The sequence below is a fragment of the Struthio camelus genome, chromosome 5 (assembly GCF_040807025.1).
Source record: "Struthio camelus isolate bStrCam1 chromosome 5, bStrCam1.hap1, whole genome shotgun sequence".
NCBI classification, from domain to species: domain Eukaryota; kingdom Metazoa; phylum Chordata; class Aves; order Struthioniformes; family Struthionidae; genus Struthio; species Struthio camelus.
In genome coordinates, this window is record NC_090946.1 from 65636836 (window position 1) to 65657363 (window position 20528).

At 41.0% G+C, this 20528-nt stretch overlaps 1 protein-coding gene across 2 annotated transcripts in view; it reads right to left on the reverse strand.

Moving 5' to 3' along the window:
- FBLN5 (fibulin 5) overlaps nucleotides 1-20228 on the reverse strand; it is a 49166-nt gene extending 28938 nt beyond the window's left edge. The window contains exons 1-4 of one of the 2 annotated variants that reach the window (XM_009689783.2): nucleotides 19783-20228; nucleotides 17594-17648; nucleotides 15077-15128; nucleotides 13670-13912 (exon numbers count right to left, since the gene is read on the reverse strand). In XM_009689783.2, the coding sequence (XP_009688078.1) occupies nucleotides 13670-13912; nucleotides 15077-15128; nucleotides 17594-17648; nucleotides 19783-19811 (379 nt within the window). In that variant the 5' untranslated portion in view covers nucleotides 19812-20228. The remainder of the gene's footprint in view (nucleotides 1-13669; nucleotides 13913-15076; nucleotides 15129-17593; nucleotides 17649-19782) is intronic. The other variant, XM_068946847.1, reaches the window with a different exon arrangement.
- Nucleotides 20229-20528: the final 300 nt, after the last annotated feature.

The window sequence follows — 20528 nt, forward strand, 5'->3', positions numbered from 1 at the left end:
TAAAACTAATGCTAAAACTCAAAAGTCTACATGACAAAGAGAACATCACCTCCATCTTATACATGGGAATCTGAGGCACAGATAAATTAAAGGCTAGCTCCTATAACAGACATAGGTACCTGTGCTTTAAGAACTGCAGTCACAGAACCATTGAACAACACAGGCTGGAGGTGACTTCGGAAGTCACCTGGTCCAAATACTCACTCAAAGCAGAGCCAACTCAACTAGGTTGCTCAGGGCGTTCGCCAGCTGAGTTTTGAGTATCTCCGAGCATGGATATTTCACAGCCTTTATGAGCTGCTGTTCCAGTGTTTGACTACCCTCACAACGAATAAATTTCTCCTTATATCGAATCATTTTCCCATGCTGCAACCTATGCCTGCTTATACCTCTGAGAACAATCTGGCTTCATCTTCTCTACATGCTCTCAATAGATAGCTGAAGACACTAATAAGATCCCCTAACCAGCCTTACCTTCTTAAGGCAGAACAAACCTACATCTCAGCCTCTCCTTGTATGTCATATTCTCTCACCCTTTAACCATCATGGTCATCCTCTGCTGGAGTCCCTCCAGTATGCCCAGGTCTTTCTTGAATCGGGGAGGCGGTATGGATGGGATAATTGGATGCCTCTGAAGGGCAACAGTTCAGTGTGCAGTGGATTGCTATCTCATGGAGTTAGCCAAAGAAAATACTAACAAAATAGGTGTTCTTCCCTCCTCACTGTCCTAAGCTAATTCATAGCTTCATACAAGCATCTTCATTTACTCAGGATGTGGCCCTATATTCTTTTTTAACTACAATAAAAGTTTTATCTGTAGAAATCAATTCTACTGCAGTCTGAGGTCAAAGCTGATTTTCTGCAAGCATTTGTTCCAAGCAAATTCAAAAGACAACTTCTGATGAATCTATTTTAGCATAAATACTTTCAACTTAACATGCTCGTACACACAGATTAGTTGTAAACCTTGTTATCAGTGTGGCTTACAGTGGCAATATTTTGTGAAACCTCTGCTAGACTCATTAGAAAGTGTTCATTTAGGTGGGAGAATCATTTCATTGGATACTGTACAAACACAGCTAGAACCAGTACTGTCCCACTGAAGCATACAGATCATTATAATGGCTTTGGGAATAAAAATGTCGAGTTTTCAGTGAAAGTTCCAAGGTAAATCTATCCTCTTTGCACCAGAATTCAGAAATTTCCAGCCAGTGCTAAAGGCTGAACACTTGACCAGTCATATTACAAACGTCGCAGGGCAATCCTCTCGGCTCCCACAGGCCCCATGAAAGCTCAGAAAGATGCATATTCACACTGAACTTTCCCAAGCCAAAATGGTTCAATTCTGGGTGGCCTGGCCTGGAAAAACACATTCTGCTTAGGTAATAAAAAAATACAGTAAATAAACAAACAAAAAAGGCAATGTTCCCAACCAGCTAGAAGATTTGTCTGTGGTTATTCCTGGAGCAAACTCCTGCTCTTACTCTCCAGAAGGAACATCCCAGTAAGTTTTCCATCATGTGGGTCTACTTGTGAAAAGTGAAATTACATTTTTTCCTTTATCATAGCACTTTCCTTTCATTAGTCCCTTATGACCACAAGGACTCTGGTCATACTTAGTCACTCAAAAGAGCAGGCATCTTTTAGAATGCACGATCTCCAGCACAGAACTGTATCTAGCAAATCCTTAGCATGATTGCCACTGTTAATATTTCTAATTACGTCCAATCAAATACTGCAGACTCTGCTTAATTCACAGGGAAACCCTCCATAGTTCAGTGAAATGAACCAGATATGGATCCTGTATTTCTGAAGTCTTTTTATGTCCCAAGCTTCTAGATGTCAGCTTGAGATTTTGGTGAGGCTGAGTGTGGTATTTTGTATCTTGTGAAGATATCGATCCCTTATCAGCTTCAGAACCTGCATGACCTGCTGGGACTTTACTGGAGATACTGCAGATTGTCAGCTGCTAATTGCAGTACAAGTGTTCTCCAGTTACTTATATGCCATAGCTCTCTGGGCTGAAGTCTCAGATTTTCAACAGATTTTTACACTCAGGTTTTCAAAACAGCCTGGGGAATTGGGAAATTAAATTGTCACTGGTTTCAGTTAAAATCGTAGGCAGTATTGGAAGTCTCATGTGCTATCCTGTGAAAGTTTGTTATCCTCTAATGCCACTTTTCATTTAAGAACAGCTAAATCTCTTGAAAACTTTAATAGACTAAATTAATGTTACAGGAAAAAAAAAAAAAGATTGCTGATTTCACTGAGAATTTTGCCCAAGAAATGCAGTGCACTAACTGAATAACATGATACAGCTTTGCAAAACCACACCTTCAAAGAAAACTGATTTAATGGGGAAGAACATCTCCTTCCCAAAATCAGAATTCTGCAGTCTTTTGGGAAAACTGCACAAAAAGAACCGATAACTGTCAATACACAGTTCTGTGCTATTCCATTACAAAGTCAGCCCTGCCTTCAATTAAAATAATTTCAATTTGCTTCTGGATTAAAACTCCAGATGCAATGCTTAGTGATTTGTGAGCAACAATGCTGTATATATTGCTAAACTCTGCCTTTGAAATAAATGAGCATGATCTTAAGACTGCTCCAGCCTGTGCCTAGCGTGGGATTTCCCAAAGGGGTTGCAATAGCAGGAAATTAGAAGCATGCTATAGCTTTCTGACCACACCTCCTTTCCCTGGCCCGGTTCCCGCACCAGGAGTGGCAGTCTGGCTAAACTGACTTTGCACTGCTCCAAAATTCCTCCTACTGAAAGGAGATCTTAAGTTACCCATTTAAGCTATCTCAGCTTTGCTTTGCTCCTCCACAGTGACAATAACCGTGATTTAGTGGGTGGAGGCTCTTATCCAAGCTATGAACTTTTCTATGCAGTCTTAGATGAAGTAAACAGTTTTCTTCTGCACCTCCAAGCACACTGGAAGCTGGAAGTATATCAAAGATACAGCAATTTAAAGATATCTGATAACATCTATCCCACTCCTCACTTTTGCAGGACTGCTTCTCACTAGAGATTTTTCCAACAGTTTTTAAATGTTTCTGCTAATTTTTTATACTATTGCACCAGTATAATAATCCTAGTGGATTACGTCACACAATCTGATACACTGCGCTGTCATAAGGGCTTTTCCTATGTTCACTCTGAAAGTAACTTTTCTTCATTTCAACTAATTACACCCTATTTAGGAATAGTCTTATTTTTGTACCACCCACCATAAACAATTTCTGCTTCTGTGACATTCGCAGTTCCAATCGTTGTCATCTTAACCTCAGCTTTTCAATACACTTAGTTTTTCTAATCAGTCTCAGTAATGCCTCCAATTTACTGCTGCGCTATACTGAGAGCTCCATAAACTTACCTATATTTATCTGATAGTAAAGTACTTACGCTTAATGTCAGTTGTTCTGACCCATTCTTAGTAGAATCATATCGAAGGACTTTCCCCTCTCTGTTCTTGGATAAGAAGTCTTAGCAACACTGCAAGAAACTGCCTAATGCTATGCTGCTCTCGACATTACTGACTTCTACTGTTCCTCTTTCATCGTATGGCTGAGGTTTAGATTCTCTTTCCACGTGCTGCTGAGTTTCCAGTCCCTTATTTTCTGACCATAATTCTAGCTTTTCTAGACTTCTGTGTATTACTACTCGTACAAATTTCCCGTTCAGTGTCGCCTACAGATATGTTGGGGTCAAACACAAAGCTAGTAAATGCCTTTGATCCAACCAGCAATTTACTGACTGATCAGCTTCATTTACTTGGGCTGGCTGGAAAACAAAAATTTTACTTCACAAAAAATTTTAGTTCAAAATCTTAGAACAAAATAGGCATTAAAATTGCTTCCCTTTGTGAAAAAACACACTTAGAGTCAGATCAGACAGTAGAGCATGCATTCATTTGGATCCTTCAAGTTTATGACACACCCTTCTCCTCCTTCTACGCTCTCTCTGTCTAGCTGAAGCACTTCTTGTGCTTTCAGTATCTGAATGCCTCACAGACATGAATGGATGGATTTATTCTCACTGTAGTAGTATGTCATCAAGGGAGATTTGGGGCACAGAAAAGCTAGGGCAAAATTTTCCAGAAGGACTAGTGATTTTGCACGCATACATTTCTGGGTGCCCAAAGGAAGACACCATGTGCATCCTGATTTTCAGGAAGTGCTGAAGATCTGCCGCCAGAGAACACAGACCCCCACGAAAATTTCCAGCTGGATGCTCAGATCATGAGATTCCTTGGATGAGTAGCTCCTTCTGAGAACGGTATCGAGCAAAAAGGTCTGAGCTCATACTGGGAGCCCACAGCGAAGGACCATAGACCGGATCAAAGGGTGTTTACATGCTAAACTTCCACCGAACATAAAGGTCAGTGAGACTGAGGAGCCTAACTAAGCCTTGGGGATATGGGCCTTCATTTCCGCTGTCCCATGGCCTATACTAGTACCCTAACTGGGAGTTTTTCTTCTCACACTGCAGTGTTGCCTTATACCACAGGGCACTGGCAACCATAAGCTATGGCTGGGAAGAACTGTAAACAGAGAGGGGTTTGCTGGTGTTAAAACTGAATATGGACTTCAGAGTGCCTCTCGTCATCCCCAACTGGCAGTATGCCTGAGGCAGGATGCAAAATACTGAAACTGCTCCCCAGACCTGGGCCGGTGATGTGTGACTCCCATTCATCTTCTGGTAGCTTTACTCTCTTTGCAAATTCTCTCATCTCATTGAAGTAATAAAATGGGAAGCCAGACAACTGGCAGATGGTGGGGTCAGAGCATATTAAACTCCACACAACGGCAGGCTGTGCTTATACTTGTGCATGACAGCTCTGTCCTGGGCCCAGTGTCCTAGGGACAAGACAAAAGAGCAATGCAAGCACATTACCTCTGCATATAGACTCTGGCAAAACATATGGCCCATCTGGCTGACTTATTCTGCTGAGGGAGCCAATTCGTATTTTCTATATATTTTGGCTTAACATCTTGATTGTGACATATAACCACGGCCAATTTCAGGCTGGAACCAAATGAAAAGAAACAAAGCTGACCCAAGAAACATAAGGGAGAGGCCAAGGAAAATGGTGACTTAAGTCACTGAGAACACTGCCCTCTCTAGGCACTGCAGGTGCTGCAGACACATGCAATGCTTAACACAGGCCTGAGTAGAGGCTGAGATGCTTTAAAGCACACTGAAAATAAGCCTTCCAGGTAAGGAAAGACACTCCATTACATCACAGACTGAACTCTGCACATTATGCCACAGGGAGGTAGAGAAGGAATCATTGATACAACCAAAGTCCCTAATACTGTCAGCAGCACGCTGGGCATGGACTGTCATCCACAGCCAAAAGAGATGCCAGTGGAAAAATGAGAGAAGAACAAGCCTCAGAGCCAGTGGATTGAGGCAGGGTACTCATGAAGTCCATCAATCTTCCAGCACCACTGAGTGACTTAATTCTTTTTTTAAACACTGTAATTGTCTAGTTGGCAGGACTGATTTGCATGATAGCTATCCCACAAAGGAAAGCTCACTCAATCTGCTCCAGAGCAGACAGAGCTAATCGGTACATAGTGGCTTTAACTGATCTGGCACTCCTGAAATCCCTGGAAATAAGACATAATAAAGGCAAAGCAGCCACAAAGCCCCACATGTTAAACTGCTTTTAGCAGCAAGTCTAAGGAATCATTCAGAGATTAACAGCAGGGGTCAGAACCCTGCCCTGGCCAACACATGCCTGAGGATATGGCAGGCTGGGCACGATTAATGCTCCTCTGAAGTGAGTCACATATAACCTCCTGCCAACTTGCTCTTGCTGACAACTGAAAGTCTATGTATTATCTGGCTCAGAGCCCAGTGACCAATAACCCCCAATTCAGGGACCAGGCTAAACTGAGGCCATTAAACCAACCAAAACGCAAGGTATCAGTTAAACCTGTTTGCCTTGCATACACTTTCATTCACTCTGCATTTTTCAAAGTGAAAATCAAGGGAGATAACTACTCACGGGTTCTTGCCATCTCATATACCAAAGTATTAGATAACTACAAGGAAGCGGGAAAATAAGGACCATGATGAAATAGAGAGGTCACAGTCTACAGGCATGACAACCTGCTTGTGCCTGAACTGTTGTCTGCACATCTAACTAGACACAGATGTTGTCTCTTCTGTGCTTACGCCCCTTCTCTGCATATGATCGAGATATCTTTTGTAATATGATACATTTCCATTCAATTGACCCCCTCCACATGCCACTGTCCTTCCCTCCTAGCTCCTAGCCTCAGTACAAAAGAAACAATAAAACTTTTAATCACCTCCTAATAAGCAAGTGATTGCACTTCCACAGACTAAATTGGCTTAAGTTCAACCTAAATTTGGAACCAAATTCAAACACTCCTGGCTGCCACCATTTTGAACAGGGAGATGATCTGCTGAACCAGCTGTCTGTTCCTCCCCCATAAAGCATAAGAACTCCTTATCATGGTATCCCATGGATTCCCACAGAGGAAAAATATGGTACCAGACTCAAAACGTCCTTGCTCATAAGTGACTTCAGCTTATTCTGGGCTGGGTTCAGTAGCTTAGGCTCCAGACTAGATTAATCTAAATCAAATAAATTCACTGGAAGAACTTTTGCTCCAAGATCCTAAAGTCTTCACAAAGTCAATGGGTACCATAAGCACAGGTCTAAGAAGAGATTTTGGTCTCCAGTTAAATATCCAGCTATCTATCCAGCGTGACTGCAGTTCAGCCAAGTTCTGCTGCTCCACTGCAGTTGTGTTTATTTTATTTTCTCTTCCCACAGCACTGCACATTAATACAGTTAGACAGTGACGCTTGAAAGGCACCAAGATGCAGAAGGATGGACTTGCACTTACTGCTACATTTTGCCATATTCCAGACCCTGCTATTTTTCACTCCACTACACAAAGATGCCAGTTTTCTAAACAAGATGCCAGCTTTCTTGGCTTGCATGTTATATTTTTTGGTTCAGTTTTACTCATTTCTGTAAGAGTAGTAGAAGCTTCACAAACAAAAGAAACACTCGCCTGTGCTTTAACCACTAGACTATACTACTCCCACACTGCACTTAGCAAGGAATGAAAGAATAATCCAAGCCACAGAAGGCTCAGCTTACCCTGATATAGACAGATACATACAGCTACCTTCTCAGTCAAGGCAACTCCTTCACCACAAGCAGATTCACTTCAGTGAAAAGCAGTATTCCCACCCTCATTCTCCTTGTTTATCAGTGAATACTTTTCTGCAGGAATGATCCTACTGATGGACACTACTGCAGGGATTAGCTGAAACTTGCCTTTCCTCAGTCCCAGCCTGTCCTCTGTGCTGGTGCACTGGTTTCCTGAGAGAGGAAGTAGCTCTGAGTGTTTTCAGATGGACCTTTTTTCATGAATATTTTATGGTCAACTCACGATTACCTTTAGGAAGATTGTGGGGGCTGTGAATAGCTCAGGCCATCAGATTCAAAAGGATCAAGGCTGGGCCCAGAAGAATTACAGTTACGTTTGCCTGGGGCACGATGTGGGTTTGTCCAATGGGGCAGTGCTATATTAAGGAAGTAGCACTCTACAGTGCTACTGACCCTTCATCATCCAGCATATGGTCCTGTCTTAACATATATAGTTCACATTCTCCAGGTCTTATTTTATCTGGCTTATCTTGTCCCATCATTATGTTAGATAATCAATAGAACACTATTGTGAGTTTTGCTAAAACATGCACAACAGAAGTAGATGGTGACTGAGAAACAACAGGATCAAATAACCACTGAAAGCTTTTGTAGCACAGGCCTTCCTGTAATAAACTGAGGAGATCCTGATAAAGTTCTAGGATTTCCCCCTTCCTCTGATCCATACAGAAACATAAACAAAAGCATTCAGTGATTTCCAAATGGTTTAGTGCAGTAGGCTAGTAAATAAGTCCCATATACCTCATTTTGAGCTTGAACGTTCTAGAATTATTAAACCAGGCCTTTTTTCTCTCCTGTTTATATGTTTTTACATGATACTTGTCAGGGGGTTATTTGAGCGCCTGTCATATTGGGAGTTTATCCTTGGTACAACCCTGGAAAATAATTATTATTTCAGTTTATGCAGAGTGACCTGGGGCTCCCAAACACCCAGCAGCTTTGTCTATGGCAATCAGGAATCAAATGCAAAATCCTCTAGCCTAAGCCTCAGTCATCAACTATAGCTTCTTCCTGAGATGCTTCAGAGTCAACTTTCCTGTAGCTACGGCAGCACATGAGGTCCAAGTTTATATTTCCCTGCACATGACAGAAAAGGAAAGCATCTTGTGAATAAAGGTGACACAATCATGGTCCTTAATGTAATCAGGTGATGTCATTCAGTTACACACCCCTTCAGAAGGCTGCCCTGAACCTTTTTCAAAACCTATCCTCTTGCAACCTTTCTTTTGGCGTCTCGTTAATTTGGACAGATAGCAGTGTTGTCTAACATGAACGAGGCATGGCCGTCAGGAACTGGCCCTCTGAAATGGCAAGAGAGATTGTCTCACAGACCAAGAGGGAAAGAGAAATATGCAGAGCTGGAACAAACAGGATTTAATTTAAAAAAAAAAAAAAAAAAGCAATGGCGGGGGTGGATTTCATTTCTTTTCCTTTGCACGAACCCTTCCAGGGCACAATCTTCTTGCTGCATTTCCACTCCTTTTCTTCCTTCTATTTCTATATCTCCAAAGAGGACACTGTAGAAAAGTGACTATTATGAAGCAGATTAGTGGCTAAGGCCACTAAGGGTAAGGAGTTCTGGGCTCTATTCCCAGTTCAGCCATGGGCCTGCTGCATGATTTGGGCACCTCATTTCACTTCCCTTTATCTTATTTATCTCCTGTTTTTTCCCAGACACAGACATCTGGTTCCTTTATTTTGCTCAAAGACTCATCTAGGCATAGGCTGCTCTTAATGAGGTTGAGCACAGGATAGTATGATTCCAGGCTTGGATGTGGTTTTTAGGTATGCTTGCAATATAAATAATAATGATATAAAACCCATCCATGCAAACATAATGTTTTGAAGGAAGAAGTTTCACTCCATGAATGTAGGAATGGGGACCTGTGAGTGGAGAATGTAGGAGAGCCTGGCAGTCTCTGGGAAATGAGGAAAGGTGAAACCATGACCACTCCACAGACTAGGCTTTGAAGAGCAGTTCTCACACTTGCAAAGAGCATCTTCCCACTTCCCTCTGTTTTCCTGCTTCTTACTTTCAGCTTTTGTTTTAAAAATAAAGATGATGCCTTTCTTTATTAGTTCCTCCTCTGGCCACCTCCCTTCTCTTTCTCTGTCTCCAGGTCATACTTTGCCTTACGCTTATACCATTTTTAACATTCACTTACCTGTTTTTCTATCTGCAATTTCTCTAATTCCTCCATTGAACCCCCTTAGATGCTTCCCCACCCCCTTCTCCTCACATAGTGCATGTGCATTAACAGGGGAAAAAGCAAAAACCAGTGCCCACCCATTACAGTTCTTTCCACAATGCCCAGAAGGATCTATGTTTTAAAGATCATTGTAAATCAGGAAACAGTAAGGTGGAGTGAAGGGAAATTGGAAAGAACTCTCAGCTTACAAATGTATAATGCAAGCTCAAGCTCCAGTCTAATCTTGCCAATGGTTACTGGATTGAGTTCCTTGAACAAAAAGTCATCATTATGACTAAACATTCTGTATTTTGAGAGAAGCATGATTAGAAGACAAACAGTTCTAGCAGAGTTCTTGAGCTAGATGTTCTTTGCTTTATCTTAGATATGGCCTTTTATTCCACCATTGATTGTGGTTGCAAATCATCCCCAATGTGCTTCAGTAGGAATTTAAACATTATGTGTGCAGTTCAAAGCACAGTGCATTCATACATGCAAGATACAAGGTATTCAGCAACTCCAGGGGTAAAAATACCATGTATCAGGACTCAAACCTGCAGAAGACTTAAAAAAGAATTATGATGAAAATATTTCTCTGCCTATTGCATTTTATCCTGCTAGGCTCACATCACCCTGACTTTCCTACTGAAAAGGGGCAGAAACAATTTTTCAAATTGAGACCCAACTCTCTCTTTTTTTTTTTTTTGGCCATATCGTGATACCAACAGAAAAATCAAGTCAGAGTTTGCATTATCATATAAATAGTTATAATGAAGTCCCAAGCAAAATAAAACTTGTCTTTCTGTCTTCCCAGAAGACAACTCAACTCTCCCTGCCACTAACAGGAGCAATCAGCTTACAGGAAAAAGTGTTTTATTTGTTGAAAAACTATTTTCTCTCTCACTTTTTTGCCTGTGTGAGGAGGCAATGCACAGGCCCCATTTAAAATCAGAAATGGCTACAGCTGCTGCTGCATCATGCCAAGGACACTGGCATGTGTGGGCAAAAAGATCAGTGACCGGTGTCTTTGAGAGGCACTTGTACTAGGAAGGGTTTGTTTTCATGAAGGATGAGAGCTGGAGGTAAGTTCACCTGAGTGGTGAAAAGGGTGGGAAGGAGCATGGACACCTAACCCCTGCCTATGCCCTCGGGTCAAAAAGGATGAAGCCTAAAAAGGTTGAAAGGAAGAGGATTGCTCATATCTTTTTGGTATGTTGGAATAAATCAGCCCCTGAGAGAGGGGATGTTATTTGAACCACCTGGGGTGCACATTCCTCTGAGAGCCAGGGAACGTGGAGCCTTGGCAGGCAAGCCAGATGCCAGGCTGGGACAGAGTGACCCTCTCACAGCCTTCTTATGTTTCTGTCAGCTTTAGCAATGTGAAAAAGGAAAAAGCTTGTTAAGGCTCTTACTGCTTTCAGATCAAGTTTTTATCCTGTTTCACTTTGGAAGTCTCTCGTACAAGCACAGTGTTTGAAAGCTGTGGCTGCAAATCTCCCAGGGAAGGTTCCTGTGTTTAATAAATTGTTTTGACTGGAATTCAAAGAGAAAGTAAAGATTTCTGTTGGCCTAGCTACAGAAAACGTGGCCCAGACCTGTAACCCCGTGTCTGACCAGACAAAAATGTGTACTCTGTTAAAAACTGGAGAATTCTCAGGAACATTGGCGTTAGAATAGCTTTGCTGCTCCTGAAGTCAATAGCAAAAAGTCATCATATTTAATGGAAATACCTGTGACTAATTTTATTTGGAAAGAAGGTGCTGGAAGGAGATGCCAAAACACCAATATAACAAACCTGTAAGTTATATAGTGGCTCAGCTACTGGATAAAATATCTTCCAGTTCACTCTTCCCAACCATTCCACCACAAAATTAACCCTTGAACTGCTTCATATGCTAAACACTTCCTGAAGGCTTACAAGTAGCAAAGCATAGAGCAACTGAAATATCATTAACATTAGCAATCCTATTAGCTTATAATAAGACTGAGCCATAACTCGTATGGTTCAAACTTCCTTGAGTGACCTGAGGAAATTCCTGTGGCTGCCTGAGGACCCTGCCAAGGCTCCTTGGTGCCTTATCTCTGAGGTCTTCAAGCACAAGGCTGCATATCACCCCCATTAACTGCATCAAAAGTCCCAGAAACAAGAGATCAGGCATTTCTACCACTGCTGCAGTGCGACATGCAATGTTTCTTATTGTTTCTCTTGGTGTCCCTTTCCATCCCAGGGCACACTGATACAAAAATAAATACCACTTAAAGAGGGTGAATGTCTCCAAAAGATTTCATTAAATGAAAAAAGAAATCTAACCCCAGCAGGGACCCTTTGGCTCTGACCTCGTCTTGTTGTCTTTAAGATTTGCTTTTCTTCCTCTTACACAAATGTGATCTATCATCTATTCCCACTGAAACCTGATGTAGAGTTTCAAAAACTGCTTCCAGCTAATTGTGATCCTCACGTGGCAGGCTGTCCTTTCCCATCTATTCTTGTTAATGTCTGTATTCACCAAACTTCCCTCACAATTAAATTCCCATATTTGAAAGTTAAAGTGACAGAGGCCCTAGCAGATGAAAGCATTAGCCCTCATGTTTCTGCCCACATGGATAAGGAACATGTATTCCTTCCTCTTCAGGCTGGAAGTTCCACAGTAAAAGCTTCCAAAAATCCCTCTGCTTTGATATGTATGGTTTGGGTGCAGCAGGACAGACACAGCAAAATTTAGGGGTTTCTTTTCTCCTTTCATTTTAACACTTCTTTTCTATTAACGGCCCCGTTTCCTGATTCATCGACATCAAACCTAGCAAAATTAAAACATTCTTGGAAGCCTACAAATCAGTACATAACATAACATGGCTTGATTAATTCACTAAAATTAGAAGGAGTAGTTGAATTTTTTTAAAGAAATTAATAGTGTGCATACTTGTTTTTACAGTTAACTCATTAGCTACTCAAAGATTTCAAAACTCCTTACAAAAAGCTTTTTAAATTTCACAGTGCACATCAATACTAGTACTGGTTGGAAAATACATTTTTACCACCCTTGAACATAATAAGGGCAATAATTAAAATATAGAAAAATGCGCTCAAAAGTGGCTGGATTTAAGTCTAGACTCACACATCTCCCATGATGCATCGTAGTCTCCCCACTATGGAAGAAAATGAAGTGCATCATCTGAGACAAAGTGCTGCCATAAATTCCAGACAATAGGGCAGAATCAGCCCAAAGGACAACTCTGTTATAGCTCTTGTGTTGTGCTGCCGCAGCATTCCAAAAATAAATATTTTGAATTAAATACAGTTCCTTAGTCTATGGAAACCTAAAATTCTCAGCTGAAAGCATCCATCTTCTGTGTTTTGGGGTGGGTTTTGTTTTTGTCAAAGAACACTTCAGGGTTAAAAAAGACTTTGATAAAAACTTGGAAACAAGTTGGTTAAATAAAATAACAGATAACATATTTACTTTATCATTAGGGCAACCGAGATACCAAAATGAAAAGTGGTTACACATGAACTTTGTGGTAGAGCTATAAGATCCGTCTCCTGGATTTATTCTGAGCAGCCAGCAATCAGTTTGATTCTGATCTCTTGTACCCTAGTTTTCCCTCAAAATAAATATTTTGGCCAGTAGAATTTCCATTAATTTAGTTCAGGCATTTTCTCTCCATATCTTCGTAGCCTGACATTATCAAAAGCCATTATCTATAGCCATTAAAGCAATGGAAGTGCTAATAGTTGCATCCTTCTCTCTGCATGTGCTCTAAAGAGCTTACAGTCTCAGTCAAGAAGGCGAAGCACAGAAAGAAATAACTCTTATTTATAGCATTTACAGGAGGAAGACTGAAGTCCTGAAATCTGAACATGGTCACATAAGGCCAAGAACTGAACTAAGGTTTCCTCAGTACCAGACTAATGCTTCAAATGTAGGGCCATGCTCCCTGTCCAAACCCAAAAGGCACATTTTTTATGTACTGACAAATCATCTGCTATCAGATGGTTGTTTATCTTATAAAAAGATTACTCTTCTCAAAAATATAGGTTTTCTGATTAAATAAAGAGACTAAAACATGTCTTAGCTTACACTGAAGAATATATGAAATGGTCAGCTCACACCCTTTAAAGAAAAGCAACAGAACTTCAAAATATTTGGCTTGAGTGACAGAAGAATAACTAAAGGACGATGCAGAACAATTGTCTCTGCAATGTCAGACTCGCTTTAATATAGATGAAAATATATAATCAAATTTCCCAGCACTTACCAGCACACTGATTGTTTTCATCCAACTGGTAACCAAATCGACAAATCAGAGGTCTTGTAACAGTAGGGTAGTTAGGAACTGCGCCTGGTGCTGGGGGTGGTGGATAAATATTCGAATAAGGATTCAGATATGGTGATCGATACACTGGGTTTGTCCGGGGTACGCATAAATAGCCACCATTCTGGTTGACACACACCATATCTCCTCTACAGGCCTCAGGAATAGTCCGACACTCGTCAATATCTGCAAGGAGATTGCAAAAGTTAAATTATGCTTCTTAATGTGACCTATCCAAAAACATGTCACGTATGTGTTAGTTGAGACTTTGCTAAAAACGTGATAGCTTCTTTGAAAGGAAAAGCTAATCCTTCCTTAAGAGTCTCACTTTGAAGTTACATCACACCAAAATAGGAAGAATCCCATACATTCAACATATCCTACGTTCTACCTGTTTTACTTCAGTATTAGAGGGTAGGGGGAGATGGGAAAGCCTATTTTGCTGTTCTATAAATGTTCAGCTTAAATACTGATTTACACATGGCTAAAGCATACTACTGCCTGTTCCTGCTAGTGGGTCTGTCCAAACCACAACATGCATATTAGGATTTCAAACACTGGTGGTTTGGTTTGCCCAGCTGTGAAACTTGGATAGTGATTTGGAACTCCCAGGCTCCCTCCCACAGAAAAGCTTAGGGATGTTCAGATCTGGGGACCTGGTTCAGGTCTTTCTTGTTCTGATCGAGATCATTGTTGTCGAATTAAATTTAGAAAGATACATATGGTTTAGCCAAGCTGAGAATTTGTTTGCTTCTCTGAGTACAGAAATACTAGGCTGCAATGACAGGGTAAGCAATCTGTTGCTGTTTTTCTCCTTATTGTTTTGAGTAGCTGTAAGGCATGCAGAATTTGCTGCCCTGGAGACTTAAAGCCTCCCTTCACATTCATTGATAAAAAGATGCTACATGGTTAAGCACATGCTTCCCCTTACCAATCAACAATTAACTTGGATTCTGACCACTCAGCAGGGACAGACTATCTGTGGCTTCTAGGTGGAGGCTGCCACTGAAGATAGTAAATACTGAGCTTAGAGGAGAAAGAGAAGAAGAGTGAACAACACTCGCGACTGGCAAATGGGCTGAGCTCCCAAACACAACTGAACGCATCATAGCTGTTTGAAAAGCGCTGACAGTCAGTTAGTATTTCAACAGTGTCAAAGATAGGTATACGCTTGAGCTACATAAATATACATACATACACACACACACACACATACCTGTCATATAATACACATGCCTGTCATACCTTTTCTCTTCAGCCAAAACATACTAACAGCAGCACAACATTAACTCAATAAAGTCAGGGTTTCTGAACCCCGATTTAAATTCATTGATTCATTTTAAATCCTACCTAAACATTGCCCAGAGGCACGATCCAGGTCAAACCCATTAGTGCATTGCTGCTAAAAACAGAAAAAAAAAAGAAAGGACACTCAGTGATTGTGAAATGATAGGGCTGCAGAGTCAAATAGTCATTTGGATTACTATGACGTAGTACAATTTCTTCAGGGCTATACACTACATCAGAACAGGGGTTCTTCAGACAGCAAGGCATGAGCCTGAGACCTCCAGCACATATGCCAGTCCCTTAACTCAAAAGCTAATTCCCTCAGGTACTGATAGTGTCAGGACAGTTCTCTCCAGGGTAACCAACACAACATGTGCTACAGGCTCCATACTGGGGGTTAATAAAGTAGTTACACTCTTCTATTTCAGGGTCTTGTTTTTGCCAGGACAAAGATGTTCAGTTCAAAGGTACTAGCTAACTGTTCTGAGTAACAGGCTCTACAGCTCCTCGTATAGACAATTCAGTACCTACTTTTTAACAAATTAGCTCTCTGACTGAACTGAAGCCATAGTTCCAACATAACAAGCTTAGTAAAAGTCAGGCTTTTCACTTATGCCAAACATTTTGATTTTTAGATGATAAATGTTTATATGACAAATGTTCTAGGCAAGCAAGATTACTAGAGGTCTTGCTCGTATCTTATGGCATTGCTCTTTATTAGGGCTGGAACCTGGAGTCTTCAGCACCTAATCGGTGACCCTCAGCATTTCTGAAACAGTGACAACTCTGGTGACAATTGTTTCAAAGCCCTTTGAAATGATCCTCTGCTCTCCCTAATTTTTGATTGGGTCTCCAGCTGTTTAGCAATGGGACAAGCAGTTGACAAGAGCATAGGACCCTGCCAATAAATAGGTTATATTAAGGACTGTAAGTGAGAGATATCCAGAAAACACAAAGCACTGAAGTAACAGGGCAGAGGGATGGAGTGGATTCAAGGTTCTTCCTTATTTTTCCCTCCTTTTTTTTTTGGGGGGTAAGTGATAAACAAACTTATTTTGGACTTTGTGGGAGAAATCAGTGGGCAGCACTTTGCATATATTTGGAAAAGCAATAAATTGTAGATGGGAGACGATGCGAGAGGGACGGGGCACTGAAAGTGGGCCACTGGAGTTGCTGGGGAGGGGACATGAAATGAAACACTTGGTACGATTTGCAGTGCACCTGCCATTTGCGCGTGTGAACACACAAAACCAATGCTAGAAGTGTCAAACAGGTGGGAGGGAGTTCAGCCTTCATTTATTTTGGCATTATGAGATGTTCTGAGATGTTTTGGATCATGCTGTGGAGGCCAAGGTATTCTGATGGTAGAAGCTATAAACAGCTCCAGGTTGTAAAGAATGTACATATTCAATCTTTTCCTCTTTTCCGTGCTAAGCCTTATACACTACATTTAGGTTAGCTAAGATAGGCTTTGGCAAAATAATTTATTTTTGACAGTAAATGATGATTCAGAAACACTGAAACTGCTGTAAAACCAGTTTCAACAGTTTTCTAGAACTTCATTCAGAAAAGATTCCAATAGTGTTGAAATGACCTGTTTCAATGTCTTCAGAAATAATTTGTTGGTATCTCTTTGCTTTCAAGTGGCTTACTGCTTAGACTTTTAAATTAGTTTACAGTAAAATATGTTTTTATACAATTGTTTCAATTCCGATTTTTATTTAAATTATAAAAACAAAACCTTAAAGGCATTGTGAAAATTCTCCAGAGGCAGAAAAATCATTTCCCATCTAGATCTAAGGTTTGCTAAAGTATCAATAAGCAAGCCATGTGCAGGGATTTATCAATGTAACAGAAAAAAGCAACTACGTTTCAAAGTCTTTTGGCAAAGGTATTTAGAAACACAGCTCTGGACATTGAGCATATCTGGACTGTTAAGCAGGATCCAAACTTAACATGCCTGTGGGAACTGTTTCTCCCAATTTAAAGTCTACTTGGTGCCCAGGAACACAAAGAACTAATGCTTCTGCTGTTTCAAGAACTGGACTTTCTACTTCTTTCCACCCTCAAAAGTCTTGCCTCTTGAATAAAAATGGCTTGGGCTAGGAATTAAAATGAAGACTAAGATGCAGTCATCAGACTCACAGTCCAAAATAAAAAGGCTTAAGACACAATTCTGCAGGATTGCTACACACCGAAAATGTTCAGTCAGTAAACGTTCAAAACATGGATGTTCCCCACGACAGAACTGAGCTGTCCCTGCTCTCGTGGGATGGCTTTTTCTGTTTACTTTCTCAGAAACGCTCAGTTCAGAGGCAAAATTAGGTTTTCAGTAAGGTTCAGGCTTCTACAGGGATATTTTGCTGAGCTGGCAAGGATGAGTCAATAAGCTCAGTCCATGTTCAACTCCAGGATCCTGTTGGCTCCAAGTCCTCCCCTCTAAACCCTTAGACCACATAGCTTCCTTTTCATGAAAACCCCAGACCACAGAGCTTCCTATTCACCTGCTAGCCAGATAAGTCTCGTGCCTATAGCTCTTCAATATAAAACAGTTCACAGATCTCTGTATGCACCTCTCACCTGTGCTTTTCCAGGGCTCGTAAGGCAGACGGCCAGTGTGAAAGCAGTCAGTACCCTGTAACGTGCATAGAAAATAGGCTGAAAACCTTTTGATATCCAGGCTTGTTATACAGAATTAAATACACAAGACAAAAATTTATCTCTAGCGACACTTCAGTGCATTCCAGAGTTTTGTTAACATAAATTTGGCCTCTAGAGAGAGAATATTAAAACTGTGGGCCAGATTCAGACCTCAAAGTCACTAATCTTACTATGGTTTAAGCAAGTAGGATCAGATTGTACATGTCTACTAACTAATCTGGTTTTGATCACATCCCATGCAGCAGGTGCTCAGTGTGTAGTATTCAATAAAGCGTTTTTGCCCCTCTCTGATACCTTTCCTTTGAGAATCAAAGTTTTCAATGCACATTATGCACATTTTACAGATGGGTAAACCAGAGCACAGGCCCTGCCTAAGCTCACAGTGCAACTCATTGGCAGGGCTGCAGACATGTCATGCAGGAGGTCCTGAATCCAAGCCAGTTGCTCTAACCGCTAAACCGCATTTCATCCCCAGGAGACTACACTTGAGATTAATCCATTTTTTAGGGCCAGATTCTGTCCCTTTACTCAATCTTGAGTAACATTTTGCTCTACAAGTAGACACACTGTTCCAGGTCATCAGCTACTAGAAGCTGCTATCTTCAATGGAGCCTTCCCTAGTTAGATCATCTCAGGATCTAGTGGGACTTACGGGGTTTCTTCACTGCAACTGAAAGAACAGCAGGATCCCTCGCTAATAGAGCTCTATGGCTATATCTAGAATTCACCTGGAGCATAAAATTCTCTGGTCAGCTAACCCTCCCCCAAATATCTACTGATAGAAAATCAGGAAAGACCAAAATGAAACATGTTTCTTTTCTACGTACTACGGATTTCAGTGTTTTACTGATTCCTTATATAGAACTCCTTCTCAATACAATTAAACCCACATCTTGCTTATCTTGGATTCTAGTTCTGAATGGCAATTGTATACAATATATTTCCCACAAAACCAGTACAGGAAGCAAGGGATATTTTAGGTAGCCTTAGTTCTGCTACTCAAGTGAGCTGCCAACTTTCTCTCTTAAAGCTGTCTCTGATTTCCAGTGCAAACTGAGCTGCTGAACAAGACCTACAAACGTATTAGACAAAACTACTCACAAACAGTAACTGACACATTTGAATAACAGTATGTTTTTAACATGGAGATGGGCACAAGCTCTGAGATGCAAACACAGTCCCCAAAATGGTTGTTCATAGCGCTGTGAGGACAGACCATGCTCGTCCGGCAACATCTGAGTGACAAGGACAGACAAATTCTGCACAGACTTTTCCTTAGAATCGGATGCAAAGTGTTCAAAGGACAACAGTATCCATTTAGGCTTGCACTTCATTGTTTAATTCTTTGAATCCCTTTGAAGATTTTTTTAAAGCATGCACTGGATAAAATGACTGCATACTCACTTTATGTATAGCAAGAACAGCACTAGAAGGAAATAAAACAGGTTACAGCTGAATGTTAACACACCTAGCAACAGGGTTACATCTTACATTATTGTAGGGCAGTACACACTAACAAAATCCATTGTAAGCTTGGTTCAAGCAGAACTCGTACTTTTTTATACAGTTTTTAGTTTCAGCTGTTACATGATGATGTGTTCTTTCCTCTTGGTTAGTGACCTTATTGCCTCATATGTGTTCTGTCTGCAACCAGCCTCTCAGTTTGCCCATTACTTCTGATCTCAGATCCACTTGAGAATTATTAACAGACATGCAGCACAACCTATCAATGCTGTTTTCAGCCGGTCACAGTAGCGTGCCTAGCAGGCAAAATATTTTAAATTAGTAATTAACTTCTGCAGTAGTAACTAATTAAGTTTAAATCAATTACTATAGCCAGTGGGATCGTTTGCTGTTGCAATTCGGCACTCCCACAGATGTCGGGGCTCCTAAAGCATAGAATAAAAGCACAGATCAAAAAGGAAATCATAGAGACAGCATGGCTTTCATAACAGACAGATTGTCTTTCTCCACCTCCGACCATTAAGATCCCCTCTCTTTGCAAATAGCTTTAGCAAGTGGATTGGCATACTGAATCCTCACCACGGATATTTTCCACAAGTAGGTTTCCCTTCAGTAAGTAAAGAAGTTTCATGCATAGCACTTACCTTTTAATTCCTTGCATGTCCAAAACCATTGGGAAAAGGTGGGAAAAAAACAGAGTCTATGCTGACGAATAACTAGAAAGTGTTTCCAAACATTACCCTCTGCTAGCACTTCAGTTCCTCCGTCATTTATAGTCCAAAGAATGAAATAGCAAGAAATGGAGAAGATCGGGAGTCTGTACCTCCTCAGACGCTGGAGAGAATACAGAGAAAGCACCTGGTTTTGCTTAGTTCTCTTCTGTAATTCAGCATTAAACCAATTGGAGGAGGAATGTTAAAAATGAACACTTCATTTTCTAAGTATGTTAAACAATGCAAATGGGGGCCTCAGCCTGGGGACAGCTGGTTTAGATTACAAAGCTCACCAACTGGCTAGACTCCTCACAACAATCTCGAGGAGCCTGCCAGGATAAAACACTAACAGCTTGAAGGAAAGCCTCTCCCGCTGCAAACTTCACAGTTAAATGTGCCTCAGAGCAGAGAGCACTGTTATTGGACAGAAACACTTATCAAGGGACTGGAGAAGGGAAGAGATTGTTTTCCTTGTTCCGAGAACAAAAAAGTCAAGTTTTTTTGGGGCCCTCTAGCCGGTGTCTCGGACAATGAATATGCAATGCTTGCTGCTTCATGCCAATGGCATACTGATGAAAGTTCTGACCCTCGGGAGGCGAATAACTTGAATTTATGACAATCACAACTACAGGAACTATATAGCTTGGGGTTTATTTGAAAACAGGAATAAACAAATT